Below are 25,131 nucleotides of genomic sequence, written 5' to 3'. Positions count from 1 at the left end.
GCAGAATCAGGGACATGTTGTCATCAGCTCTTGGAAATGTTGCAGGAATTCATAGAGGATCATCTGCTGCTGCTGCAGTCCTGTGGTTGAGGCCCACGGGCCAATCAGGGAGTCTGAGCCGCAGTGATGAACCAGCCGGGCTTAATGCTGCACCGCTGTGTCTCAGTGGATCCTCTCCAGTCTCCTGTGGTTGGATTCTTGATCGAAGTGACGCAGTGTCTCCAGACAGGTGAGGACTGCGGACTGTTGCTCAACAACCTGGGCTTTTTACAGTCTTTGCTGTCCCTATATGGACTTCCTGCCTTACGTCATTTCCAGTCAACAGGTAAACTGGGAGGAGCTCAGGAATCAGGTGGAGGCTGCTGCTTCCAGCAGAGGAGAATAAACCCAACCGCTGTGACCACTTGACTTTCCCATGATGCACCGCCACAGTCTGTGCGTTTTGTTCTTGTTGTCGAGGTGGTGGCTGCAGTGTTTCTCTCGGGCTCCTCCTCTTCGGGACTGCGGCTGCGTCTCCATGTGAGAGGTGAGACAGAGCTGCCTCAGTCCGCACAGAGCAGCATGTCTCTGTCATCACTCTCTGCTACTCTGCTGCGTTCATGGTCAGTATTATTCTCAGCAGTCCAGTGATGGAAATCACAGCCAATCTCTGTTGGCCGTAGAGAAGCACAACATCCAGCTGATCAGTGTCCAGTTGTACTTCAAACCGAGAGAACAAGTTGCGGAGAAACAGCAGAGTCTGTGAAACAATCGTTGTTCCAAAAGCTTCCATAGTGATTCTGGTCATAAATTCAAACTTGATCCAAAACCCGGAGTCAAAGACCTGTTTGACTCTGAGTAAATGGCTGCTCTCATCCTCTTTACATTAGCTACATTTGCGGTTTAAAATCCCGGTTTTTCCGCCCACGCATCTTGTCCCGAGATTTGAGCCCGGAGTCCCGGAGAAAAAGACCTGTTTGACTCTGAGTAAATGGCTGCTCTCATCCGCTTTACATTAGCTACATTTACGGTTACGGCTACACAGACGGTTTACAATCCCGAGTTTTACGCCCACGCATCTTGTCCCGAGATTTGAGCCGGGAAAGTTTTTTCGGCTCAAATCTCGGTTTTCAGTCTTGATTATTTCCTACAATTTTGGAACAACGATCAGTTCAGTTCCTCATGTACAGAAAATGTCGATGAGAGGCGAAAGAGGCGAAGAGGTCACTGGCATCCCGGTGCCGGGAAGTGCAGCTGCCGTGAGTTAGTAAGTTCCACGTCTAGTTCTCCTCCAGAAAACCTCCCACGGTCCGTGCGTAAAACCAGCAGGAACACCTGTGCCCATGTGTTTTAGTTTGTCATTATTAAAGTTGTGGATCTAACTTCATCTGCTTTCTATCATTTTGAAGTGGGAATAGTTTGGTAAAAGTCTGACCTTTAAATTCCAACATGTGTAATAACGAGTTGATGTGTTTTCATGATTACGCGCCTGTGTCGAGGTGATGATCGAGATTGTAGGCTCATCGAAATGTACCTCATGTAAAGCTGAGCCGAGCAGCCATTTACTATATAAACAATAAAAAAAACATTATTTATTGAAACTTTGCAGTGTTGTCGTTATTTTATTTACAGAGCTGTACGTCATATTCAATCGGTTTGTGTCAAACTTTTTTGTTTAAAAAAATTTAGTTAGATATTACTATTAAAGATGTGGATCTAACTTCATCTACTTTACATCTTTCTGACAAATGAAAATGTGAATAAAAACTGAAGTGAGTATCTGGAACATTCTCCTGTCCAGGTTTTGTTAGCACACCTGTGAGAGCAGACACATCAGGGGCCAAATGAGAGGAACCTGAATTAAACGAGGATGTTCTGATCAACAACCATTGGCTACAACCGCGTCCTCGTTTACCCTCATGCCATCATTAGCTCCTCCCAGTTTACCTGTTGACTGGAAATGACGTAAGGTAGGAAGTCCAAATATGGAGAGATCAATGAGGTCATTACAAATGATAATTTTATATAAAGAACATCATCTGCATTTAAAGTGGAGGTTTCATAACTTTATTGTGTCAAGTGTAAAAACTGCGAAACTAGCCACTTGTGACTTGATGTAAATTCTCTCAATAAATTCACTGAATACATTTCAAAATGTTGTTGTCCTGTCGTCTTTCCATCAGTGTTTCTTTTTCAGTGTCAGGGGCAGCTCCAACATTCAGACACTATAATCTCTGAACTGATGGTTCAGGTTGAATCAGAGTCTAACTGGTCTTTGTCAGCTGGAGTTGGATCAGGTCTTGGTTCAGAATGACTGTGGAAGCGTTTGGTACAGTGACTGCTTCACAGACACTGCTGCCGCTCAGCTGCTCCTCCTCTCTGGCTGTTTTCATTTCCTGCAACACAGAGAGTTGCTGTGATTTCCAACACAGGCGCTTCACGGAGGAGCTGAGGCCAAGAGACACACACACAGCTGATCTGATCTCTCTGTCAACTCTGTCAAGAAATGAACTGAATACATTTAAACAAATTGATGTTTGGTCAGTTTTTCATTTCCCTTTACTTTTCAGATTAGGAGCATATAACCTCTCAAATGTCTCGGAGCTAATAGTATCTGAAGTGCCAGGAAATGAAAGAAACTGGACCGATTACTCGTCCATTCAGACTGAATCTGAAACAAGCGGGATTTGGATCAAGTTTATTTTTATCTCTGCTGTTTTTCCACAACTTGTTCTCTCGGTTTGAAAAACGACTGGACACTGATCAGCTGGATGCTGTGGTTCTCTACGACAGAGAGAGATTGGCTGTGATTTCCTTCACTGGACTGCTGACTGGAACAGTGAACATGAACGCTCCGTAACTGAGCCTCATTGGTTTAGACTCGCTGTTGTACGAACAACCAGTCTCTCACTCAAGCTGTGGCTTCAGTGCGCACCGTGAGAAACAGACTCGTCCTCACTTGTTGACTGTTTGACGCAGCTCCAGACTCTCCCCGACCTGTTGGCTGTTTCACACTCTACACGAACTCTCCGTCTCTCTCTCTCTCTCTCTCTCTCTCTCATGTTGCCTGTTTGACACAACCTCTGAAGCAGACTCTCCCTCACCTGTTGGCTGTTTAATGCACCATGAGAACCAGCTCCTCTTCACTTGGTGGCTGTGATAAGCACCGTGAGTGAGTGTGTTTGTTGTGTGTATCGACTCATGTATGTTGTGTTTCAGTTTCAGCTCCAACTCACCTCCAGAAAACCTCCCATGGTCCGTGCGTAAAACCAGCGGGAACGCCTGCTGAACCGTGTTTGTGCTTTGTGTTTGTTTGTCATTATTAAAGTTGTGGATCTAACTTCATCTGCTTTATAGCATTTTGAAGTGGGAATAGTTTTGTAAAAGTCTGACCTATAAATTCCAACATGTGTAATAACGAGTTGATGTGTTTTCATGATTACGCGCCTGTCTCGGGGTGAGGACCCAAATAAAGTTGACCTTGTTAATAAAGTTTGAATCCAAATATCAACCTGTTACTGCTTCATGTTTTCTTTGTTATTCACCATTGTGCTGAAGGTTGTCAGAGGAAAATGAAAGAAAGACAAAACAATATTTCAGTAAATTATTGTTGTTTCATTTGTCACAAGTTGTGATGATTTGACTTTCACACCAACACATTCACAAACACACACAAAAAGTTTGATACAAACAGATTGAATATGACGTACAACTCTGTAAATAAAATAATGACAACACTGCAAAGTTTCAATAAATAATGTTTTTTTTATTTTTTATATAGGAGAATAAGAAAAGGTTCATTTTTCACACCAACGGATTAAAACATACAAAAACATTTGGTTTTCTTTTTTCATAAATCATGGAATTCATAGTGTCTCTCGTTCATCGTGTGAATCAGGTGGAGGCTGCTGCTTCCAGCAGAGGAGAATAAACCCAAACGCTGTGACCACTTGACTTTCCCATGATGCACCACCACTGCGCGGTCTGTGCGTTTTGTTCTTGTTGTCGAGGTGGTGGCTGCAGTGTTTCTCTCGGGCTCCTCCTCTTCAGGACTGCGGCTGCGTTTCCATGTGAGAGGTGAGACAGAGCTGCCTCAGTCCGCACAGAGCAGCATGTCTCTGTCATCACTCTCTGCTACTCTGCTGCGTTCATGGTCAGTATTATTCTCAGCAGTCCAGTGATGGAAATCACAGCCAGTCTCTGTTGGCCGTAGAGAAGCACAACATCCAGCTGATCAGTGTCCAGTTGTACTTCAAACCGAGAGAACAAGTTGCGGAGAAACAGCAGAGTCTGTGAAACAATCGTTGTTCCAAAAGCTTCCATAGTGATTCTGGTCATAAATTCAAACTTGATCCAAAACCCGGAGTCAAAGACCTGTTTGACTCTGAGTAAATGGCTGCTCTCATCCTCTTTACATTAGCTACATTTGCGGTTTAAAATCCCGGTTTTTCCGCCCACGCATCTTGTCCCGAGATTTGAGCCCGGAGTCCCGGAGAAAAAGACCTGTTTGACTCTGAGTAAATGGCTGCTCTCATCCGCTTTACATTAACTACATTTGCGGTTTACAATCCCGATCATTTTTCCGCCCACGCATCTTGTCCCGAGATTTGACCCGGACAAGTTTTCTCGCTAGTCCTGATTATTTCCTACAATCTTTACAGATTAAGACTTTCAGTCTGCTGCTGGTTCTCTGTCCCGGAGACAAAGACCGGTTTGACTCTGAGTAAATGGCTGCTCGGCTCAGCTTTACATGAGGTACATTTCGATGAGCCTACAATCTCGATCATCACCTCGACACAGGCGCGTAATCATGAAAACACATCAACTCGTTATTACACATGTTGGAATTTAAAGGTCAGACTTTTACCAAACTATTCCCACTTCAAAATGATAGAAAGCAGATGAAGTTAGATCCACAACTTTAATAATGACAAACTAAAACACATGGGCACAGGTGTTCCTGCTGGTTTTACGCACGGACCGTGGGAGGTTTTCTGGAGGAGAACTAGACGTGGAACTTACTAACTCACGGCAGCTGCACTTCCCGGCACCGGGATGCCAGTGACCTCTTCGCCTCTTTCGCCTCTCATCGACATTTTCTGTACATGAGGAACTGAACTGATCGTTGTTCCAAAATTGTAGGAAATAATCAAGACTGAAAACCGAGATTTGAGCCGAAAAAACTTTCCCGGCTCAAATCTCGGGACAAGATGCGTGGGCGTAAAACTCGGGATTGTAAACCGTCTGTGTAGCCGTAACCGTAAATGTAGCTAATGTAAAGCGGATGAGAGCAGCCATTTACTCAGAGTCAAACAGGTCTTTTTCTCCGGGACTCCGGGCTCAAATCTCGGGACAAGATGCGTGGGCGGAAAAACCGGGATTTTAAACCGCAAATGTAGCTAATGTAAAGAGGATGAGAGCAGCCATTTACTCAGAGTCAAACAGGTCTTTGACTCCGGGTTTTGGATCAAGTTTGAATTTATGACCAGAATCACTATGGAAGCTTTTGGAACAACGATTGTTTCACAGACTCTGCTGTTTCTCCGCAACTTGTTCTCTCGGTTTGAAGTACAACTGGACACTGATCAGCTGGATGTTGTGCTTCTCTACGGCCAACAGAGATTGGCTGTGATTTCCATCACTGGACTGCTGAGAATAATACTGACCATGAACGCAGCAGAGTAGCAGAGAGTGATGACAGAGACATGCTGCTCTGTGCGGACTGAGGCAGCTCTGTCTCACCTCTCACATGGAGACGCAGCCGCAGTCCCGAAGAGGGAAACACTTGAACCACTGCAGCCACCACCTCGACAACAAGAACAAAACTCAAGGAGGTTTTTCTATCATACAAAACACAAAGAAGCTGTGTTTCTGTCTCGCTGTCCGTGTCCCAGCTCTTCACCTGAGCTGTGTCCCGCCTCAAAGTCCACATGAATAAGATCACAACCGTTTCAGTCTCCCGCTGGTTCTCTCCAGTCTCTCAGTCCGGCTACACAGAGCATGTTGTCTGGTGGAGATGTCCATCAGTAAAGTGCTGAGGACGAAGTTCAGCATGAAGGCAGCAGAGTAGCAGAGAGTGATCACAGAGACATGCTGCTCTGTGCGGACTGAGGCAGCTCTGACTCTCCTCTCACATGGAGACGCAGCCGCAGTCCCGAAGAGGAGGAGCCCGAGAGAAACACTGCAGCCACCACCTCGACAACAAGAACAAAACGCACAGACTGTGGCGGTGCATCATGGGAAAGTCAAGTGGTCACAGCGGTTGGGTTTATTCTCCTCTGCTGGAAGCAGCAGCCTCCACCTGATTCCTGAGCTCCTCCCAGTTTACCTGTTGACTGGAAATGACGTAAGGCAGGAAGTCCATATAGGGACAGCAAAGACTGTAAAAAGCCCAGGTTGTTGAGCAACAGTCCGCAGTCCTCACCTGTCTGGAGACACTGCGTCACTTCGATCAAGAATCCAACCACAGGAGACTGGAGAGGATCCACTGAGACACAGCGGTGCAGCATTAAGCCCGACTGGTTCATCACTGCGGCTCAGACTCCCTGATTGGCCCGTGGGCCTCAACCACAGGACTGCAGCAGCAGCAGATGATCCTCTATGAATTCCTGCAACATTTCCAAGAGCTGATGACAACATGTCCCTGATTCTGCCTCACCTCACTGGAGTAGCAGCAGTCAAGAGCACAAATTAAAATGGATGGGAACGGGACAGAATCATTTCATTGTTGAAATAATTCTTGTATTTTTACATTTTTATCATTTTTACTGTTAACTGCTGCTTGGCTTCTGCAAGAATTAAATAAAGAACATCATCTGTGTTTAAAGTGGAGGTTTCACAGCTTTATTGTGTCGAGTGTAAATGTTTCTGTAAAGAGACACAGGCCTCTCCTCAGTGATGTAAAAGTATAGACTGTGTGTGACTAGATCAAGTCCACAGAGGAAGCCTCTGGTTGGTCGGTCTAGACTCTGAAATGAACATTTCCCTGACAGCAAACGTTTGTTTGCAGCTTCACTAATATCCAGTAACTCTACATGTGTTACAGGTTAGAAGGGAGCTGTGTTTTCTCTGAGTCACATCAGTCCAGTGTGAATGTTAGTGATGAGTCTCCTTCTTCTCAGTTTGTGCGTTTGTGTGATTAGATCCTGTTCAGGTGTTAAATCAGACTGACTCACCTTTTCCACCTCACTGTGAGGGCTGGACAGGACTCCTGTGCTGAGTGGAGACACACACACAGCTGATGTTAAAACTCATGGAAATTCATGTGGATGAAGCTGAGACCAAGACACACACAACCAACTTATACAGCTGCTGCTGTCATTGATTTACTTGTGTTAATAACTATGAAGAACAAATGAATGAAATCTTGCTCTTTTGTGGTTCTTCTGTCTTTCACTGACAACCCTCAGCAAAATGGTAAAGGTGAGAGAAACAGTTCATATGCGCGCAGGTGTTGCCGCTGGTTTTACGCACGAACCGTAGGAGGTTTTCTCAAGGTGAGTTAAAGCTGGCAGTCAACCACAAATATACATCACGCCATAAACAACACTGTGTGAGAGTGGCCTGCCTCAGACAGACTCACTCACGGGGAGACAAGAGTCCAGCAGGCAGAAATTGTTTCTTACGGTGCGTCAAACACACAGCAGGTGAAGCAGAGCTGGTTCGTACTGTGCGTTAAACAGCCAACAGGTGAGGGAGAGCCTCTTTCGTCCGGTGCGTAAAACAGGTCACAGGTCAGGGAAAGTCCCTCGTACGGTGTCTACTGCAGCCAACAGGTGAGACAGAGGTGGTGCGTAAAACACCGAAAAGGTGAGAGAGAGAGTTTGTTCGTGTGGTGCGTAAAACAAACAATAAGTGACGATGAAATTGTTTCTCTCGGTTCGTAGTTCAACAGTTGAACGGGAGCCTGGTTCGGTGCGTAAAACAGACAACAGGTGGGGGAGAGTCTGGTTCGTACATTGCAAACGCAGCCTCAGCAACAGGTGAGGGAGGTGCCTGGCTAACACTGCCAATGATTGGCCGATAAAATGAATGAACTCCTCCCTCTACCTTTTAAATTACAGAGACTGGACTGATCCTTCACTCTGACACTCAGTCCTGACACATCATATTATCATCAGAGTTTCACGAATTTCAAGAATTAAAAATAACAAAACCACCATCAAGTTCAGTGAGAAGTTTGTGCTTTGGTGTCTGTACATGTGATTATTTCTTCACACAACAACGATATTTGGTCAAATGAAATGTGGGACGAGAGAAAGACAGATGAGGAAAGTCAGAGAGTAAAACAAGTTGATATCTAAGACAACATAAAGTCAGAGATCACTTTCTGTCCCACAGCGTCATCGACATCAGGACGTGGAGAGAGAGTTTCTTTTCTCTGCTTTATCTTCATTCCTGATCACATCCGCTGCGCCATCATTTGGAAAGTACACATCTCCAGCTGCTTCTATATGAATCTGTTCCATCAGCAGCTCGGTCAGTGAGTGTGTTTGTTGTGTGTCGCTCTCACACAGTGTTGTGTGTATCGACTCATGTATGTTGTGTTTCAGTTTCAGCTCCAACTCACCTCCAGAAAACCTCCCATGGTCCGTGCGTAAAACCAGCGGGAACGCCTGCTGAACCGTGTTTGTGCTTTGTGTTTGTTTGTCATTATTAAAGTTGTGGATCTAACTTCATCTGCTTTATAACATTTTGAAGTGGGAATAGTTTTGTAAAAGTCTGACCTATAAATTCCAACATGTGTAATAACGAGTTGATGTGTTTTCATGATTACGCGCCTGTCTCGGGGTGAGGACCCAAATAAAGTTGACCTTGTTAATAAAGTTTGAATCCAAATATCAACCTGTTACTGCTTCATGTTTTCTTTGTTATTCACCATTGTGCTGAAGGTTGTCAGAGGAAAATGAAAGAAAGACAAAACAATATTTCAGTAAATTATTGTTGTTTCATTTGTCACAAGTTGTGATGATTTGACTTTCACACCAACACATTCACAAACACACACAAAAAGTTTGATACAAACAGATTGAATATGACGTACAACTCTGTAAATAAAATAATGACAACACTGCAAAGTTTCAATAAATAATGTTTTTTTTATTTTTTATATAGGAGAATAAGAAAAGGTTCATTTTTCACACCAACGGATTAAAACATACAAAAACATTTGGTTTTCTTTTTTCATAAATCATGGAATTCATAGTGTCTCTCGTTCATCGTGTGAATCAGGTGGAGGCTGCTGCTTCCAGCAGAGGAGAATAAACCCAAACGCTGTGACCACTTGACTTTCCCATGATGCACCACCACTGCGCGGTCTGTGCGTTTTGTTCTTGTTGTCGAGGTGGTGGCTGCAGTGTTTCTCTCGGGCTCCTCCTCTTCAGGACTGCGGCTGCGTTTCCATGTGAGAGGTGAGACAGAGCTGCCTCAGTCCGCACAGAGCAGCATGTCTCTGTCATCACTCTCTGCTACTCTGCTGCGTTCATGGTCAGTATTATTCTCAGCAGTCCAGTGATGGAAATCACAGCCAGTCTCTGTTGGCCGTAGAGAAGCACAACATCCAGCTGATCAGTGTCCAGTTGTACTTCAAACCGAGAGAACAAGTTGCGGAGAAACAGCAGAGTCTGTGAAACAATCGTTGTTCCAAAAGCTTCCATAGTGATTCTGGTCATAAATTCAAACTTGATCCAAAACCCGGAGTCAAAGACCTGTTTGACTCTGAGTAAATGGCTGCTCTCATCCTCTTTACATTAGCTACATTTGCGGTTTAAAATCCCGGTTTTTCCGCCCACGCATCTTGTCCCGAGATTTGAGCCCGGAGTCCCGGAGAAAAAGACCTGTTTGACTCTGAGTAAATGGCTGCTCTCATCCGCTTTACATTAACTACATTTGCGGTTTAGCTGTTTACATCAGCAGCACCTCCAGAAAACCTCCCATGGTCCGTGCGTAAAACCAGCGGGAACGCCTGCTGAACTGTGTTTGTGCTTTGTGTTTGTTTGTCATTATTAAAGTTGTGGATCTAACTTCATCTGCTTTATAACATTTTGAAGTGGGAATAGTTTTGTAAAAGTCTGACCTATAAATTCCAACATGTGTAATAACGAGTTGATGTGTTTTCATGATTACGCGCCTGTCTCGGGGTGAGGACCCAAATAAAGTTGACCTTGTTAATAAAGTTTGAATCCAAATATCAACCTGTTACTGCTTCATGTTTTCTTTGTTATTCACCATTGTGCTGAAGGTTGTCAGAGGAAAATGAAAGAAAGACAAAACAATATTTCAGTAAATTATTGTTGTTTCATTTGTTACAAGTTGTGATGATTTGACTTTCACACCAACACATTCACAAACAAACACACACATGTAGATTCATGTCAGATCACACAGATCTCCTGTTGTTATGAAGAAGTTCATGGTTTCTCTCTGGGCCCACAGAGCTACAGTGGGTGTGGGGAATAAAATAATGAATCAATAAAAACAAGCCAGTTTATGTCCTGCACACTCTGCATGATCCTCTAGTAACTATAGAGCACAGTTTGAGAGACAGTTTGTCTCCATGTTGTCCTCTCAGCTGCTTCTGTGGACAGAGACACAGTAACAGAGGTCTGAGTGACAGTGGATGAACTGTATGGACACTTCAGCAGTGCTTACACACCACTGATTGATTTCCTCTGATGTGGACGTGAGTGTTTTTCTGCCTTTTTGTGTCGGTTCAGTCATCAGTTGTCATTACTGATGATGGAAATATGGAAGATTTCTTATGAAGACTTGAGACTTGTCTTAGACTCGTCTTAAAGGACCTGACTTGAGCTTCTGAGAGACTTCAGATCTGAGTTGGACTCACTCTAAAAGACAGAAACCTGATTTAGTTTGGGCCTTTTCAGACCACAGTTTCACAGCATATATACACTGACACCATGTTGACACTCGGAGCTGCTTCCTCACACACTGACATGATGACATCACAGTGACGTTGTAGAAGGGTCACTGTGAAGTCAGAGCTCCTGTAGAACAGATCACAGTTCATCAAACCAGCAGACAGAAGCTCTTTACTCTCAGTCCAAGTTCCACTTCGACAAGACTCAAGATGTTTCGTCTGTTTTCCTGTAGCGGAAAGGTTTGTTTTATAGATGCACCACACATTCTCTGTCATTTCTCTGCTGTGGATTCCACCCTGTGGATGGTAAAAGGTGGAACTGTGTCCACTTCACAGTTCACAGTGTTTAGGAGAAACTGTCTGTGAAGCCACTTTATATCAGCTGTGAAGATACATCATGTTTCCAGTCATTTTCATCTCATTTATTTCCCTTTCTCTCTACAGAAATCAACAGCTGTTATCCAACTGGTGGCAGATGAGAGGTAAGAAAGTTCATAACTATTGTCAGACTGTTTTCCTGACTATTTCTTCATCTCCATGTTCAGGTCCATCAGCTTCCTTATTCACTCTGGGGGATGATTTTGTATTGTTTGTATAGGAACAATAATAATCCGTTCATGATTTCTCATGAGCTTCAGTAAACAACAGGAAAACCAACTGTGTTTCTCTTCTTCACCAGTGTCGGCGCCACCGACGCTCCGGCTGTCACCAAGAAGAAAGAAGACACGACCCCGTGGATAAAGCGACTCTTCGGTCGCCCCTTGGTGTGTTTGACAGTGTCATGGCTTCATATTAAACACATCTAAGTATTTTTTAAGAATCATATCTAAACTTGTTGAAAATATTATCAATGATATTTGACACAGTTTATTCTAATTATTGCTTCTTTTTGTTTTTGCTTTCTTCCACACAGAAAAAGAAAAATCAAGATAGAAAAGAGAAGCAAAGGTAAAGACACATGAGATTTAATCCTTCAGCCTCTTTGTTAGCTGGGACTTTAAGTGTCTCAGAGAATCTGATGAGTTTGTGGAATTCAAACTTTTATCCTGTTAGTGTTAATACAAGGCTGTATTTGCTCTTTACTAGTGACTAGAAGCTGATTAAAATCTTTAAGTTTTCTTTCCAGCAAATCAGTGAGTTCCCAATGAGATAACAGATGTTCCTCTTTGTCACCAGCGTCACCACCTCCGATGACAAAACCACAAAGAAGACCGTGAAGAAGCCTCGGTGGTGGCATTTTTGGAAGGTACGTATGTTTGACACAAAGTGCAGCTCTCAGTGTCAACCAGATATTTCATAATTGATGAGCGTTTCTTTGTATGATTTAACCTCAGTATTCCTTTACCCCAACAGAAGAGATGTAAGGTTGCACCCTCCCCAGAAGAACAGCCCCCGAAGGAGGAGTGCCACTCCACCCCTCAGCACGACAAGGTGGTGGAGCTCAAAGACCAAAGTCAGAAGGAAGAACGGCCAAAAGACGACAGTGTTCCCAGAGACCAGCCCAAGAAGAAGAAGAAAGAAGTTCCCGTGACCAACAAGACCCTCAGACAACAGCAGCTCCACTGTCTTGGGTAAGAACATCTGCATATCCACACACACCAGAAAAAAGGCTGAGGAGACAAGAATCAAAGAGACAAACAGCTACAGGGAGAAAATGACTTGTTCTGTTTGTGTGTCAGGTTCCCCAACCCAGCACAGTTCTGCTACATCAACTCCTGCCTGCAGAGCCTCCTGACACTGGAGGACTTCGTCAGAGACATCAGCCAACAGGAGCAGGTTTGGAGTCTGATCCCCGAAGCTGCAATCATGAGGTACAGCACCCCTCAGACACAAGCACTCATTTCATCCTTCACTTGTATCCTGAACACCACAATGTTTCATATCACAGACAGAGTCTCTAACCACCCCTCCCTCCCTCTCCCTCTCTCTCTCCAGATCATTAGCAGACATCAGTGGGTCTCACTTCTCCGCTGATGTTCGTCACAAAACCCGTCTTCTATACACGTTCAAGAAGGCGGTTTCTCTGTGGAATCCAGAATTTGAAGACCTCCACCAGAAAGTGAGTAAGCAGGTTTTAAGGTTTGTGTTTTCACAGCTTCCTGATAGTTTCTCCTCTGTGCTTAAACCCCTCTGTGCAACTGTGTGCTTGTATAACTACAGGACGCTCACGAGTTCCTCACCTCCGTGCTACAACAGGTGAGCTGCTTGGGCCTACAGCTGCAGGTGCTGGCTCCCAGCATAGACAGGACCTACAGCTGTCCGGTGGAGGATCACCTGGTGTTCAAGATGCTAAACACCAGGAAGTGCAAGAGGTAAAGCCACACAGTTACACACCTTCAGCTTCACAGCAGAGAAGTCAAGTGTTGAACACTACATGGTAGCCTCATCGTCACCTCTGCAGCTGTATTACAACTGTATTATCTGTTCAATGTGTAGTTGCCATGCAGAATCCAGCAGAGAGGAGGATTTCACAAACCTCTCCCTGCACCTGGTACCTGGAGCTGACACGGTACAGCGACTGCTGGAAGGTTACCTGATGGTAAGAAACACCTGTCTTCATTCATTCACATCACACCCACTGATATCATGTGATGATATGACGCACAAAACTCTGACACACTTCAATCACACCATCACTACCTGTGTCAGTGTGTGTGTGGATGTGTAGCTGTTTGTCGTCGTGCATGTAGAAGAAGTGACAGCATGTTGGTTTTGTGTTGTTCTGCAGGAGACGGAGTTGGAGTACACCTGCGAGTGCGGAGCAACCGTGTCAGGCCAGCACTCCTCATTTACCAATCTGCCAAGGTGAGAGACATCAGATCCATCACACATGAACAACCTCCTGACCACAGTGCACAGTGATGATACTGGTTCACCCACTGGTATCAAACTGGCCTCCACTGACTCTAAGGAAAAATTGTGAAGTATTGATTAGGAAAAATACCAATTGTAAGAATTTGTAATGCCACATTTCATCTTCTCCTCTGTCCCCTGCTGCTCATATCTTTCATTTCTGTCTACAGAGTGCTGGTCTTACACCTGAAGCGCTTCAGGTTTACTCCAACTCTCCAGCTGATGAAAGACCACAACCCCGTCGTCCTCTCCAGAGAGCTGGTGGTGCCCTCCAACCAGGTAAAGAAAAACTCAGAGACTTGATAACAAACAAAATCACCAGACTGGGGCTGATAGAAGTAGATGTTTGGACTGTGTGTAGACTAACTCTGATCCACTGTGTTCCCTCTCAGGGTGGTGGCTGCTACAGTTTGGTTAGCACCATCAGCCATATCGGCGCCACAGCAACGAGAGGTAAGATGATCCATGATTCTCCTTAAAGTCACACTGAGTCTAAGTGACAATGATGTTCACTGGTCAGACGACCTTCATAACATCCAACACAGCCCATATAACACTTCTTCTGCTCCTGCTAGGACACTACATCTGCGACGGGGTGGATCCAGATGTGGGCCAGATAGACCCGACCGACCGCTGGTTCACCTACAACGATGCAGCGGTAACTGAAACCAGCGGCGCCTCCGTGTGTGACCGGCGACGAAGAACTGCCTACATCCTGTTCTACAGAAGACAAGTAAGAGGAGAGCTCTGCCACATGTGCACTGAAGTCAGACATCATGGAGATGATGTGGCAGAGAGAGACTCAGCACCAACACTGCTCTTCTTTACACTTCACACTAATTACGGCTGAGAAAACATAGAAAAACACCTGGATTTATTCTCAGTTCTAGACGGCAGGACACTCCTGAAGAAGCCTGAGTGGAAACCGTCAGCAGGCACCTGGCTCCTGAAGACAGCAAGTCCAGAGGAACGACCACGGGATGAGGCATCAAAAGGTAAGTACCCCCCCCCCCCCGGTTTCATTCTCTTTTTCTTTCTCTTTCAGTGAAGAGTGAGGCTGAGCAGGAGATGCAGACATCGTACCAGCACATCCAGAAGAAGATGGATAAAGACCACAGCCTGGGGCGGATGGATCAGGAGCAGAGGAGGACCAGAAGGAGCGCCAGCCCTCAGGAGGAAGGGCCCCCCCCACCCAGAGAGCCCGGTTCCTCCCAAGGTTTCTTCCTCTTAAAGGGAGTTTTTCCTTGCCACAGTCGCCACAAATTGTACTTTAGTTTCAGGTAGACGGCTTGCTCTCTGGGGAATTAACACTGTAAATATTTCTCAGTTAGATAAATAAAAATAAGCAATAAGCGGGCAGCACGGTGGTGCAGTGCTTAGTGCTGTGGCCTCACAGCAAGAAGGTCCTGGATTCGACTCCCTGGGGCCTTTCTGTGTGGAGTTTGCATGTTCTCCCTGTGTCTGCGTGGGTTCCCTCCGGGTTCTCCGGCTTCCTCCCACAGTCCAAAGACATGAACGTTAGGTTAATTGGTGACTCTAAATTGCCCCTAAGTGTGAATGTAAAGGAAAATAAATGATAGAAATAGAAGCAAAACAAGAGTTAACACTCGTGTCACTTCCCATCACCAGAGACACCTCTTGGTGAGTAAAGGACAAAAGACAAAGAAAAAAAATATTTTTTGATATATATATTTTTTAATATGCATTGGTCGAAAATGTATTTTAATAAAAATCATAGTAAAATAAAAACAAACATGGAGTATTTGTAGTTTTTTCAGCTTTAACAGCATGATCTGTAATGTTCTTTTACATTGTGGTTTGTGTTTGTTTAATTTCAAGTGTGGGCTAATAAAGTTTTTTCAGAAGGTAAAGCTGCTCTGGATGTCGACTGAGCTCATGTTTTTATCTCAGTTATTTCTTTTTACCAGCCAGAACACACACTGTGATATCAACTGTTTGAATAAAGTTTGGATTTCTGTTATGACTTTGGGTAATCATTTCTCTCATATTAAGTCAATTACACTGAAGAAAACCAAACAGGATTAAAGACTTGTCTAAGAAGTTTTCTGAGAAGTAGCCATCTTCTCTCAGTTTGTCAAGTAGGTGTTTCCAAAACTGGACATACTCAGTCCTTCACTCTGCTGGTTTCCAGTGCTTCGACTAAATGTTGCTGTTTTCAGAAAAATGCATAAACTGCTGCATTTCAGGTAAATGGCCAGTCTGAGTCTGGCAGCATTGATCACAGCGTCTTACAGTAACCTGCGATGATATTTGGGTCATTGTTTATTTTGTGAGCTTCAATCCAATTAATCTTCCTGGAAAACCCATCACTGCATTGACTGAGTGCAATGTAACCAACATTTTCAGTGCATCCATCTGTAACCATGACACTGACCAGCTCTTTGTGGGAACTGTTGGGTTTTTCTCTTTAACAAAGTAAGGTCTTGACCTTACCCTGTGAAGTGCCTTGAGATAATGTGTATTATGATTTGGCGCTATACAAATAAAATTTAATTGAAATAATTGAATTGAATGTGTCCCGTTGCTGTTTGAAGGTTGGAACCTCAGCCAAATCGGTTTTATTCTTTCTACACCAGAGCTGCTTATCCTTACTTATCCTTACAGTCGTGTGTTTTCTTAGTTCAATCCCATGTAAATCAGTGAGTTTTTTTAACTGTTGTAAATCCACATTTACAGTAGTCCTCAATGTACCCATAATCCATTTTGTGTCAAAGGTGAAATCTTAATTTTGACTGTATGCCATAATTATAACTTTTTATGAAAGCAGTTGATCGTGTTTCTCTTGCATTTAAAAGCTTTTATTTAGGTGGGTTCTCCTCTAGTTGTTTGTCTAATTACTTGTTTTTCATTAATTTACTGTAGCCTACTCTTGTGCTGCATTGTGTTTTTATAAATTGGAAACATTGGAATTGGAAAAATCTGAATTACAATAAAACACTGACTAAAAATGAGAAACATGTGAGTGAACAGCTCGCCAAGCTCTATGCATACATCATGAAATGAGTGCCCAGTCTTCTTTAAGGAATCTGCCAAGTGATTTTCCAACATAAGGTATGAATGAATCAAATCCACATTTTCTGGGTAATTTATCTTTTTCTCACTAGTCATAATTTCTGCAGCCGCAGGTTAAAATTTCAATCAGGAGATTTCATTTTTTATTTATTAAGCTTTTATCAAAGCGTGACTTATTAAAAAGTAGCACTGTCCACCATGGATGCATATACTGATATCAGCTTAGGTCTGGACATATTCTTCAGCTAGTTGTGTGCTGGAATAATGTGTCTTGTAAGTTTACCTTAGTTTTATAAGACTCTCACTAAACAGTTAAATCTGAGTGCAAGTTAAAACAAAGAGCCACCTGCAGTGTGAGCACAGTCTGACATCTTGTGCACAGAAATAGTACTTACAGTGTGCTCAGCGAACACGTGACAACTCCTCCTGCTAAAACTGAGGTTTGAATCCCCACAAAGACAAAAAACTTTTCAATACAACACAGCAACAGCTCTGCCTGTATCAATAACCACTGGTGTAACCCTACGTCTGAACTCATGGACACATGTCTGATCCCGTCTGTATTAATACAATGAGAAAATGTGAAAAAAAAGAATTTGTTCACACACCAGAACACAGTGCAGTCACATGGGCAATTATTTCAGCTGTGAAAGAAGCACTCAGATCTTTAACAGGAGTTCAATTCAACAATATGAAAAATACTCAATAACAAGTCCTGCATTCACAAGTTCACTTGAGCAAAAGCATTGTCAGCAAAATGTACTTCAGGTATCAAAAGTAAAAGTATTTAGTACTATAAAATATCCCCCATGACTCACATTATTAAACTTTTAATATTGATTCATCAGCATTTTGTTGTTGTAGCTGATTGCCTTGAAACTAGTTTTAACTACTTTAGTTAGATAGTTTAGTCACGTGCTTCCCAACCTAGGGGTCAGGCCCCTGATCAGGATCACAAGGCTAATGAGGGGCCATATTCTGATACACACATCTATCGTCATACTTTGGATTATTTAGCCTCTTTGGGCCAAAAAAAATTATTTAAATTAAACCATCAGAGAGGTTTAGAGGAGAAATGGCTTTCACAGATATCTGAGAGTTTACTAAAGACCTCAACTACACACTTTTGAGATCAAGAGAACTTAAAAGGTTGGGAATCACTGGTTTTCTCCTTTACAATTTATTCTTTTCATGAACTTATCACAAAGTAAAGTACGGTACAGCAGTTGTATCTATGTACAGTACCAAAGTGGATGTAATATTTTATATTTGTGAATGTCCATCCAGGTGGTCGTGTTTATCAGAAAGCCTGTAGCTCCTCCATGTGGTGGGACTGTGACACTGCATTGAATTATTAACTGGAGAGGTCAGCTGATCTTTGGTGTGCCTTTGTGAAAAAAACTAGGTAAATTTCTATTGTATTCTGACGCTCATTTCGGTTTACAGCCTCTGTTTCATAACAGGACAAACTGTTAGATCCCTGTCAGGATCCTCAGGTATTATTTGAAGTCTCAGATTTAACTTTACTTTTTATATACTAAGGAGAGCTAAACTGCAAAACAGATCGAAGCTCAAGAAGTGGTACCAGCATTTAATATTCCCTCATGCGTTTTAGTTTCCATTTTAGTTGTATTGCCTGCTCACTGTTGCAGAGTCTTATAGCCACAGTGAAACTAACTTGTCAGTGATCTGTTACGTAATACTTCAGTTTGTTTTAGGTTTACATCTCCTGCCTCCACCACAAACAACAGAATGACTCAGCAGAGGCCTAAGCAACTCCACTTTGAATTATTCAGTAAATAAACTCAGTCCTTCTCTGAACCCCCTCTGCTATTGGTCAGTAACACACACACATAGAGTCAACAGGACTGACAAGCTTAGTATCAATACAAAAATCTATTTGCATTGGTTCTGAGAGGTGATATGTATGATGTAAATTAGTGTTTGTAAGTGCAGCCTGGAGAGGAGGATGGAGCCTTATCATCTATGTCCAACGTTTGCATTCAGCACAAAACAGACGAAGCCAACATGATTATGAAAAATACCCAAAGCTGTATAATTAGCCAATTTATATATATATATATATATATATATATATATATATATACACACACACACACACACATACATATACATACATATATATATATATATATATATATATGCACTTAAATATAAACAAATCCTTTTGTACAAGGAATTCATCAATTGTGCTCTTTAGTAAAACACTTAGGAACTGTGTTTTTCTCTATAACAAAGTCACGTTTCGACCTGACCCTGTAAAGTGCCTTGAGATAATGTATATTATGATTTGGTGCTATACAGATAAAATTGAATTGAATGGAATTGAATAGATGAACAGAGGAAACATCCCTGTCACCTGAAAATTATGTTTATTTATCATTAAATTCATGGGGAGAGGGCAGGATTTAGACACACACACTCTCCCATAGAAACATACAAATACACACGTGCAAACATAACCAGTGTGTGTGGTTAGCAGCAGATATGATTCATTAATGATGAATTAATCACTTCAGTGTTCGTGTATGACGTGCTGTGACGTCGGTCTCCTTTCCCTCCAACAGTGGTGTTTGCTTCATCACTGTACAGAAGTTTATTGGTGGACACATTCATCAGTAAAAACTGATCATTTGATTCAAATGAAACAGTGATGCCGGCTTCAGAGACGGCTGTGCTTACATTAACCCACACACTCCAAAGATCACAAGTGTCACTGCAGTACGAGAACGTTTCAGCTCATGTCAAACTGCCAGAAAGCAAAAGCCCACTTATCTGAAAGTCAGGGTAAATAGCATCTGCTCCCAGTTACACATTAACACCTCATATTGTGTTTTTATCAAACTAAATAAACCAAAAACAATTAGCTCCTTTCAGACATACAGTACCATACGTTTTATTGTTCACACAGGAACTCTTGGTGGGAAATCTGAGCTCATGTTTTTAATCATTTCAGAAATGGCACCAAGTGGCACTAATATCCACAACCAGTATAACTGATGATTGAAACTCTTTTACCCTGTGTGTGTTTGTCATAAAACTTATTTGTTTGTTGGTGTACAATAAAAGAGGAAATATATGAAGGACTTTTAGCTTCCTTATATTTGCTGTTTGTTGCTTCTCATTCAAAACTTCTCTAATGTCACATAGCACAAAACCAGCGTCTAGAAACACTTTGCACTTTATTTCAAAATTGATCAACATACATACAAATAATGCATCACTTCTGTTGCTATCATACAAGCTGCTTTATAGCAACAACACAACAATAGTGGTTCCTGTGTCTGACACACCAGCCTTTGTATCATTATCACAGCGAACTCAGTTATCATGTAATTCCTCATTGACTGGCCATGCGTCACAGGTAGAGGCACTGCTTGACATTGAAAATAATCTGGGGTGAAGTGGACGGTGTGTGTAGCCTGTTTTATAAAGTGTAGTGGTCTAGATAGATAGTAGACGTTCATATACAGCATCTATTAGATTTAAATGTGGTAAAAATAGATGTTATGTCATTCAGTAATTCTGATTGCACAAGATTGGACATTAACTGTCTTAAATGATGAGGCAGTTTTGCGAAAATAAAGGCACAGCCCTTCACTCCTCTAGAGGCGATATAGGAAGCGGAGAGGCTCCAGTGATAAAAATAATCCTTCTAAGGTCTTCCCCATTCGTAGTTAGGCACTCCTGGATTTTACTCTGCAGAAAAGGATCATGGAGACGACCATGGCACATATCTGAGGAGAATATACGTGTTAGTAAGAAAGCAGAGAAATGTTGTTTTATTATTTCTCTGGTGCATTTCAACCTAATCTAAAGTGGGCCCTACAAATGAAGAGGATGAGATAAGGTCATACCTCAAGAGCTGCAATCCCCAGCGCCACTGCCACGATGACCACTGTGTTGTCATCAATCAGCTGCTTGATCTTTGGGAAGCAGCCAGTGACCGACTGAGGAAAATAAAGAGCAGAGGTAGAAGAGGTGGTTATTCATTCAAAATGGCTTTGGGTCATGTTTTTGTTGTTTGCTCTATTTTCAAAGTCCATACCGTGACACTGTCAGCCACCGTCTGATTACATGGGTAGTTAGTGCCCGGGCAGCACTGTGGTGGGAACTGGTTTTCGTGGCTTACATAATATGGGGATCCCACAAAGTCTGAGGAGTTGCAGAATCCACAGCATTTTAGCTAATGTGGACACAAAGAGAGGAGGAGTTACACAAAGCACTGGAGACATGTTGCGACAAAAAGATTACATTTTGTACTTAGTTCAGTAGCGTAATGTACCGTGTCCATTGTAGTATTCCACAGTCCTGTGATGTCTGGATTCTTCCCATAGTCTGACTTGATGTTCTGAACCGCTGCTGTGCCAAGCGTCTGAATCAGCTCATTTGCCTGAAATGCAAGCGGACAGTAGCCTTTGCATTCATGTACCAAAGGTTAACAAATGTATAAAGCTACTAATATCCTCTGAGTGAAAAAAAAACTTACCAAGGGTCTGAAAACCAAGATCACCACTGCTCCTGCAATCTCCGCTATGAAGACCAGCAAGATGATGATAAAAAACTGTGGAAAAGATCAGGATGTTACTCATTTTATTGAAGCAGGATTATTAAAACCTACATTTCCAGTAGCTTAGTTTGAATTGTTTTTATTGTAGAATATTGAAACTATTCTTATAACACTGGTGTTGCCTTCCACCTCTGGAGACAGCTCTTGCTGAGAAAAGGAATGAAATTTATGCTTAACTGACAATGCTTTTTCTACTGGAAAGAGCTTCTAATGCTAATGCTGGCTATGTAGCATTAGCAAAACTTACAAAGAGCCTTTTAAAGCAGTGGTTCTTAAACTCTTTCACATCAAGGACCCTTAAAGTGACACAAATTTGACAAGATTTTGTCCCAGGGTCCTCCATCTGATAATACTTTTGCTTTTAGATGTTTTATCACTAACAGTGTTTGAAACCCATGACCAAAACAGTCATACACCCTGTCATCATGTTACCTATTGATGGAATTATAGTGAAAATACATGATTCCCCTTTTTTCTGGGGACTTCCAGGAGTCTTTCATTGGGTTCCTAGACCCCACTTTGAGAACAACTACTTTAAAAGAACTGTTTCACATTTTGAAAAGTGCACTTCTTGCTGACAATGTCTCATTTGTTTAATCTGAACCAAAACAAAAGACGAAGAAAAGAAGAAGAAAATAAGAAAAAGAATAAAAGCAACATTTTTTTATAGCTCAGACTCTTAACTTATGCTCAGGCATTTTCTTTAACCCTCTATAACGTAGCAGGCAACAACCTACCAGCAGCAGCATACACTTGCTCTCTTTGACTGCTCCACAGCAGCCTAGAAAGCCAATGACGACCAGCAGTGCTCCTATTGCAATCAACAGGTAGCCCACGTTGAGCACCTGGCTGAGCTCTGCCGGAGCGTTTTCAATTTTCCCAAGGAAGCTGAGGATGGAGCCGCTGTCCACCTTCACCCAGATCCCAACACCCAGGATGGCAGCACCCGCCAACTGATGGAGAGAGACGAGGGGAGTGGAGAAAATAGCTTTAAGGTTATGGGGGGCGGGCAGGGGTCCACTCATTTTGCATGTGTTATAAGTTCAGTTTACTTGTCATGGGCAGCACTACTCAGCCTATAAAAACTAATGTGTACATTCAGGTAAAAAAAAAAACTGTTTTTTATATATAAAGTGCATAGACAGAAAGAATATTTTACATTTTGTACATTTTGATGCTTAGAGTCGGGCAAGCATCATAAAAGGCACCACTGGTTCATTTCTGTGTGCAAAAAATATGCACATTTCTCAAACTGCAACCTGCTGCAGTTACACACAAGTAAAAGGTAAAATTAATATTTATATTGGCATATATATTTGAATCATTATTAATTAAATATTAAAACTTACAAAGATGATGCCATTGAAAACAAACATCATGACTTTGAGGAATCCAAAACATCCCATCTTTGCTTCTGATTGTAGAACCTACAGAGGAAAGAAAAGAAAAACAGCACTTTGTACTCATGTAACAGTCACTTGTATGTGTAACATGAATCATCGTGCTGATGTGTTTGTCCTGCTTGTCACCAAGTCATTATGCACTGCCAATTAGGTGACAAATTAACAGTGGGACTATGCTGTTTCATGTGTGAGGTGGGAGGCTGAGAGCAAGGGTGGGGGGAAAAAAACGCCCGGCACTTTCCCAGCTCCTCACCTTTTACCCTTTGAAAGCTTAATAACTTATCTCTCTCAAACACTCAGAGTACCCCTGCACCTTTCATTTCCACCCCAAGGACGTTGTGTGGACACATGTCACCTCACAAGGAACTTGGGGGAGGGATTTGTTTAGTTTAGCATTAATGAGGTGATTGAGGAAGTACGGCACACTGTATTTTCTGGAAAGTGATTCAATACACAAATTAAATGATAAACCATAGGTATGCAAATGAGGGAAGGAAGAAAACTGAGTTACAGAGTTACAGATCAACACCACTGACACAGAAGTATTTCCTCCTTTTCTCTTCCTTTTTTCCCTTTTAAAATTTATTTATTTATTATTATTATTATTAGTAGTAGTAGTAGTAGTAGTAGTAGTAGTAGTAGTAGTATTTATTAATTAAAATGTTGTTACATTATAATACTTGAAATCATGCACTTAGAGATCATATGGTTGATGTAATATGGATCCAAAATGCAGCATAATAATGACACAAGGACTCTAGTGTGTGTATTTGCATAGTAGACTCTGTGGTCAGCCATTACTCTGGGATGAGAGTCAGAGAGGAGGTCTATAAGGGCCAATAGAGTTACATTACACCATAACGTCCCATTAACAGATTTGTTTAGATTAGTTGCACAAGTGTGCTCACACAAATGCACAAGAGTCATCTTTCTCAATCATCTGGGCTCATCAGACACAGGAACACAAATATTAACATAAACAATATTTTATCTCTGAATCTTCAGCTCCCACCTCCCCCTTTTACAGCCTCTACTTCAAGATTGTCACTTTGAAATGTGTGCTCTATGTGTGTGTGTGTGTAGACCTCCCAGAAGGGGAACAGTGTTCTTTGTGTGGCGTGACAAAACAGACAAATTGTTATCCCCAAGGACAATGACAGAGCAGAACCCTATTGTGTGCAGCAACAGGCTGCTTTCTGAAAACTGGGATCTCCCTCATTGTCTCTCCTCTCTATTATTTAATTAATGCCCACTATTCCCCTACAGCCTTTATGGTTATTTTTCATTCCCTAACATCAAATTAACCAAAGACAGGAAGTAGCCTGTCAGTTCATTTAGCCTGCTTGGGTTGATACAGTAAAGCTGGTTGTCATCAAGTTAATCATATATTTGGGGGCCAGAATGCCCTCAGAAAAAAAAAACAGAGTGGTCGCCTTGACTCCCACAAACTCCCTCTATCGTTTCACTCCTAGGAGAATTTCCCACTTCCTCATGGTCAATGATTGCACTCTGACACTGAGAAGTCAGCCTAGTGATGTATTAACAAGCTGGAGTCACATGCAAATCTCAGCATGAGCAAGTGTGCACGAGCAACATCTCTTTTCCATTATATCCTGCAGCACATATTAACAGGCTTGTTTGTGTGTGACATACTTAACGCTACATGTGTGAAATTCGTCAGCAGATATATGATTTTTATTTGTTGGTCTTCGATCAACAAAAACCTCTACGTTGTCTCAGACGGTCCAACTTCCATGAAAAACAGAGCAGACAAGAGGAATCTCAAAGGACGCCTTTGAGAGGAATGATTGCAGGCAGGTCTCAGGAGACAAAGGATCATTGTGGGATGGATCCCTCCCTACATTGGTACGGCACGTGAAAAATAATCATAAGACCTGTAACTCACAAGGAGAAGGTAACATTTAATTTTAAAACACAGTCTCAGTTCAGTCGTTCTTACCTTTCACAGGAGAAATCCAGGGATGTGCTCCAAGGCTGGGCCGCTGCTCAGAGTCTTTACCTTCACTCTGGTGATGGAAGCTGTTCCTGTGGGAGCAGCCTGACTTTGAGATAACAGCAGCACAGGAGTGTATTATTCTTCTGCCCTCTGGAAATGACCCACAATACGTTCTCTGTCTGCCTCTTCCTGTGGCTCTGTCACTCTGTTGGATATAAAAGAGCTTCTAAGTGACTTTTTTCTGCCTTCTGCTCTTATTTTAAGAGTCCCAGCTGCTTATAAGAACTGGAGAGGGAGGAGGGGAGAGCAGGTGGGTGTGACCAAAGTGGCTGAGTAATAACACGCATCACCATGGAGTTGGGCTGGTTGCTCCTGAGGGAGGGAGGGAAACTGAGAAAGAGAGAGAGAGAGGGAGAGAGAGAGAGCTCACCTGTGTGTA

General features: G+C 42.5%; 2 protein-coding genes and 1 long non-coding RNA gene across 5 annotated transcripts; 2 read left to right on the top strand and 1 right to left on the bottom strand.

Moving 5' to 3' along the window:
• Positions 1-417: 417 nt before the first annotated feature.
• On the top strand, positions 418-6,808 carry LOC139618588 (uncharacterized). Its single transcript, XR_011689748.1, has 2 exons — positions 418-3,992; positions 5,814-6,808. It is a non-coding gene; the product is annotated as an uncharacterized lncRNA (long non-coding RNA).
• A 3,080-nt stretch (positions 6,809-9,888) lies between these two features.
• On the top strand, positions 9,889-15,569 carry LOC139618575 (ubiquitin carboxyl-terminal hydrolase 37-like). Of its 3 annotated transcripts, XM_071474603.1 has the most exons (16): positions 9,889-11,095; positions 11,300-11,337; positions 11,535-11,619; positions 11,769-11,803; positions 12,032-12,101; positions 12,209-12,426; positions 12,535-12,666; positions 12,791-12,914; positions 13,016-13,167; positions 13,292-13,394; positions 13,584-13,660; positions 13,879-13,987; positions 14,101-14,161; positions 14,284-14,441; positions 14,593-14,608; positions 14,650-15,569. In XM_071474603.1, the coding sequence occupies exons 1-15, from the start codon at positions 11,066-11,068 to the stop codon at positions 14,596-14,598; spliced, it is 1,398 nt and encodes a 465-aa protein (XP_071330704.1). In that variant the 5' UTR covers positions 9,889-11,065; the 3' UTR covers positions 14,599-14,608; positions 14,650-15,569. The 3 variants fall into 3 exon arrangements, with proteins under 3 accessions (XP_071330704.1, XP_071330703.1, XP_071330702.1); XM_071474602.1 differs by having other exon boundaries at positions 14,593-15,569; XM_071474601.1 differs by lacking the exons at positions 14,593-14,608; positions 14,650-15,569 and having other exon boundaries at positions 14,284-14,586.
• Positions 15,570-19,925: 4,356 nt separating this feature from the next.
• tspan34b (tetraspanin 34b) lies at positions 19,926-24,946 on the bottom strand. The gene is made up of 8 exons (XM_071474595.1): positions 24,696-24,946; positions 22,682-22,759; positions 22,070-22,285; positions 21,252-21,326; positions 21,048-21,155; positions 20,811-20,948; positions 20,620-20,712; positions 19,926-20,499 (listed from the first exon to the last, which is right to left on the bottom strand). The coding sequence occupies exons 2-8, from the start codon at positions 22,736-22,738 to the stop codon at positions 20,440-20,442; spliced, it is 747 nt and encodes a 248-aa protein (XP_071330696.1). The 5' UTR covers positions 22,739-22,759; positions 24,696-24,946; the 3' UTR covers positions 19,926-20,439.
• Positions 24,947-25,131: the final 185 nt, after the last annotated feature.

Source organism: Trachinotus anak, unplaced genomic scaffold, assembly GCF_046630095.1.
Source record: "Trachinotus anak isolate AG129_WGS33_773 ecotype Australia unplaced genomic scaffold, CSIRO_AGI_Tana_v1 ptg000003l, whole genome shotgun sequence".
In the NCBI taxonomy this organism is placed as follows: domain Eukaryota; kingdom Metazoa; phylum Chordata; class Actinopteri; order Carangiformes; family Carangidae; genus Trachinotus; species Trachinotus anak.
Note: the sequence above shows the minus strand (reverse complement) of the source record. Positions and strands in the feature narration are given on the sequence as shown.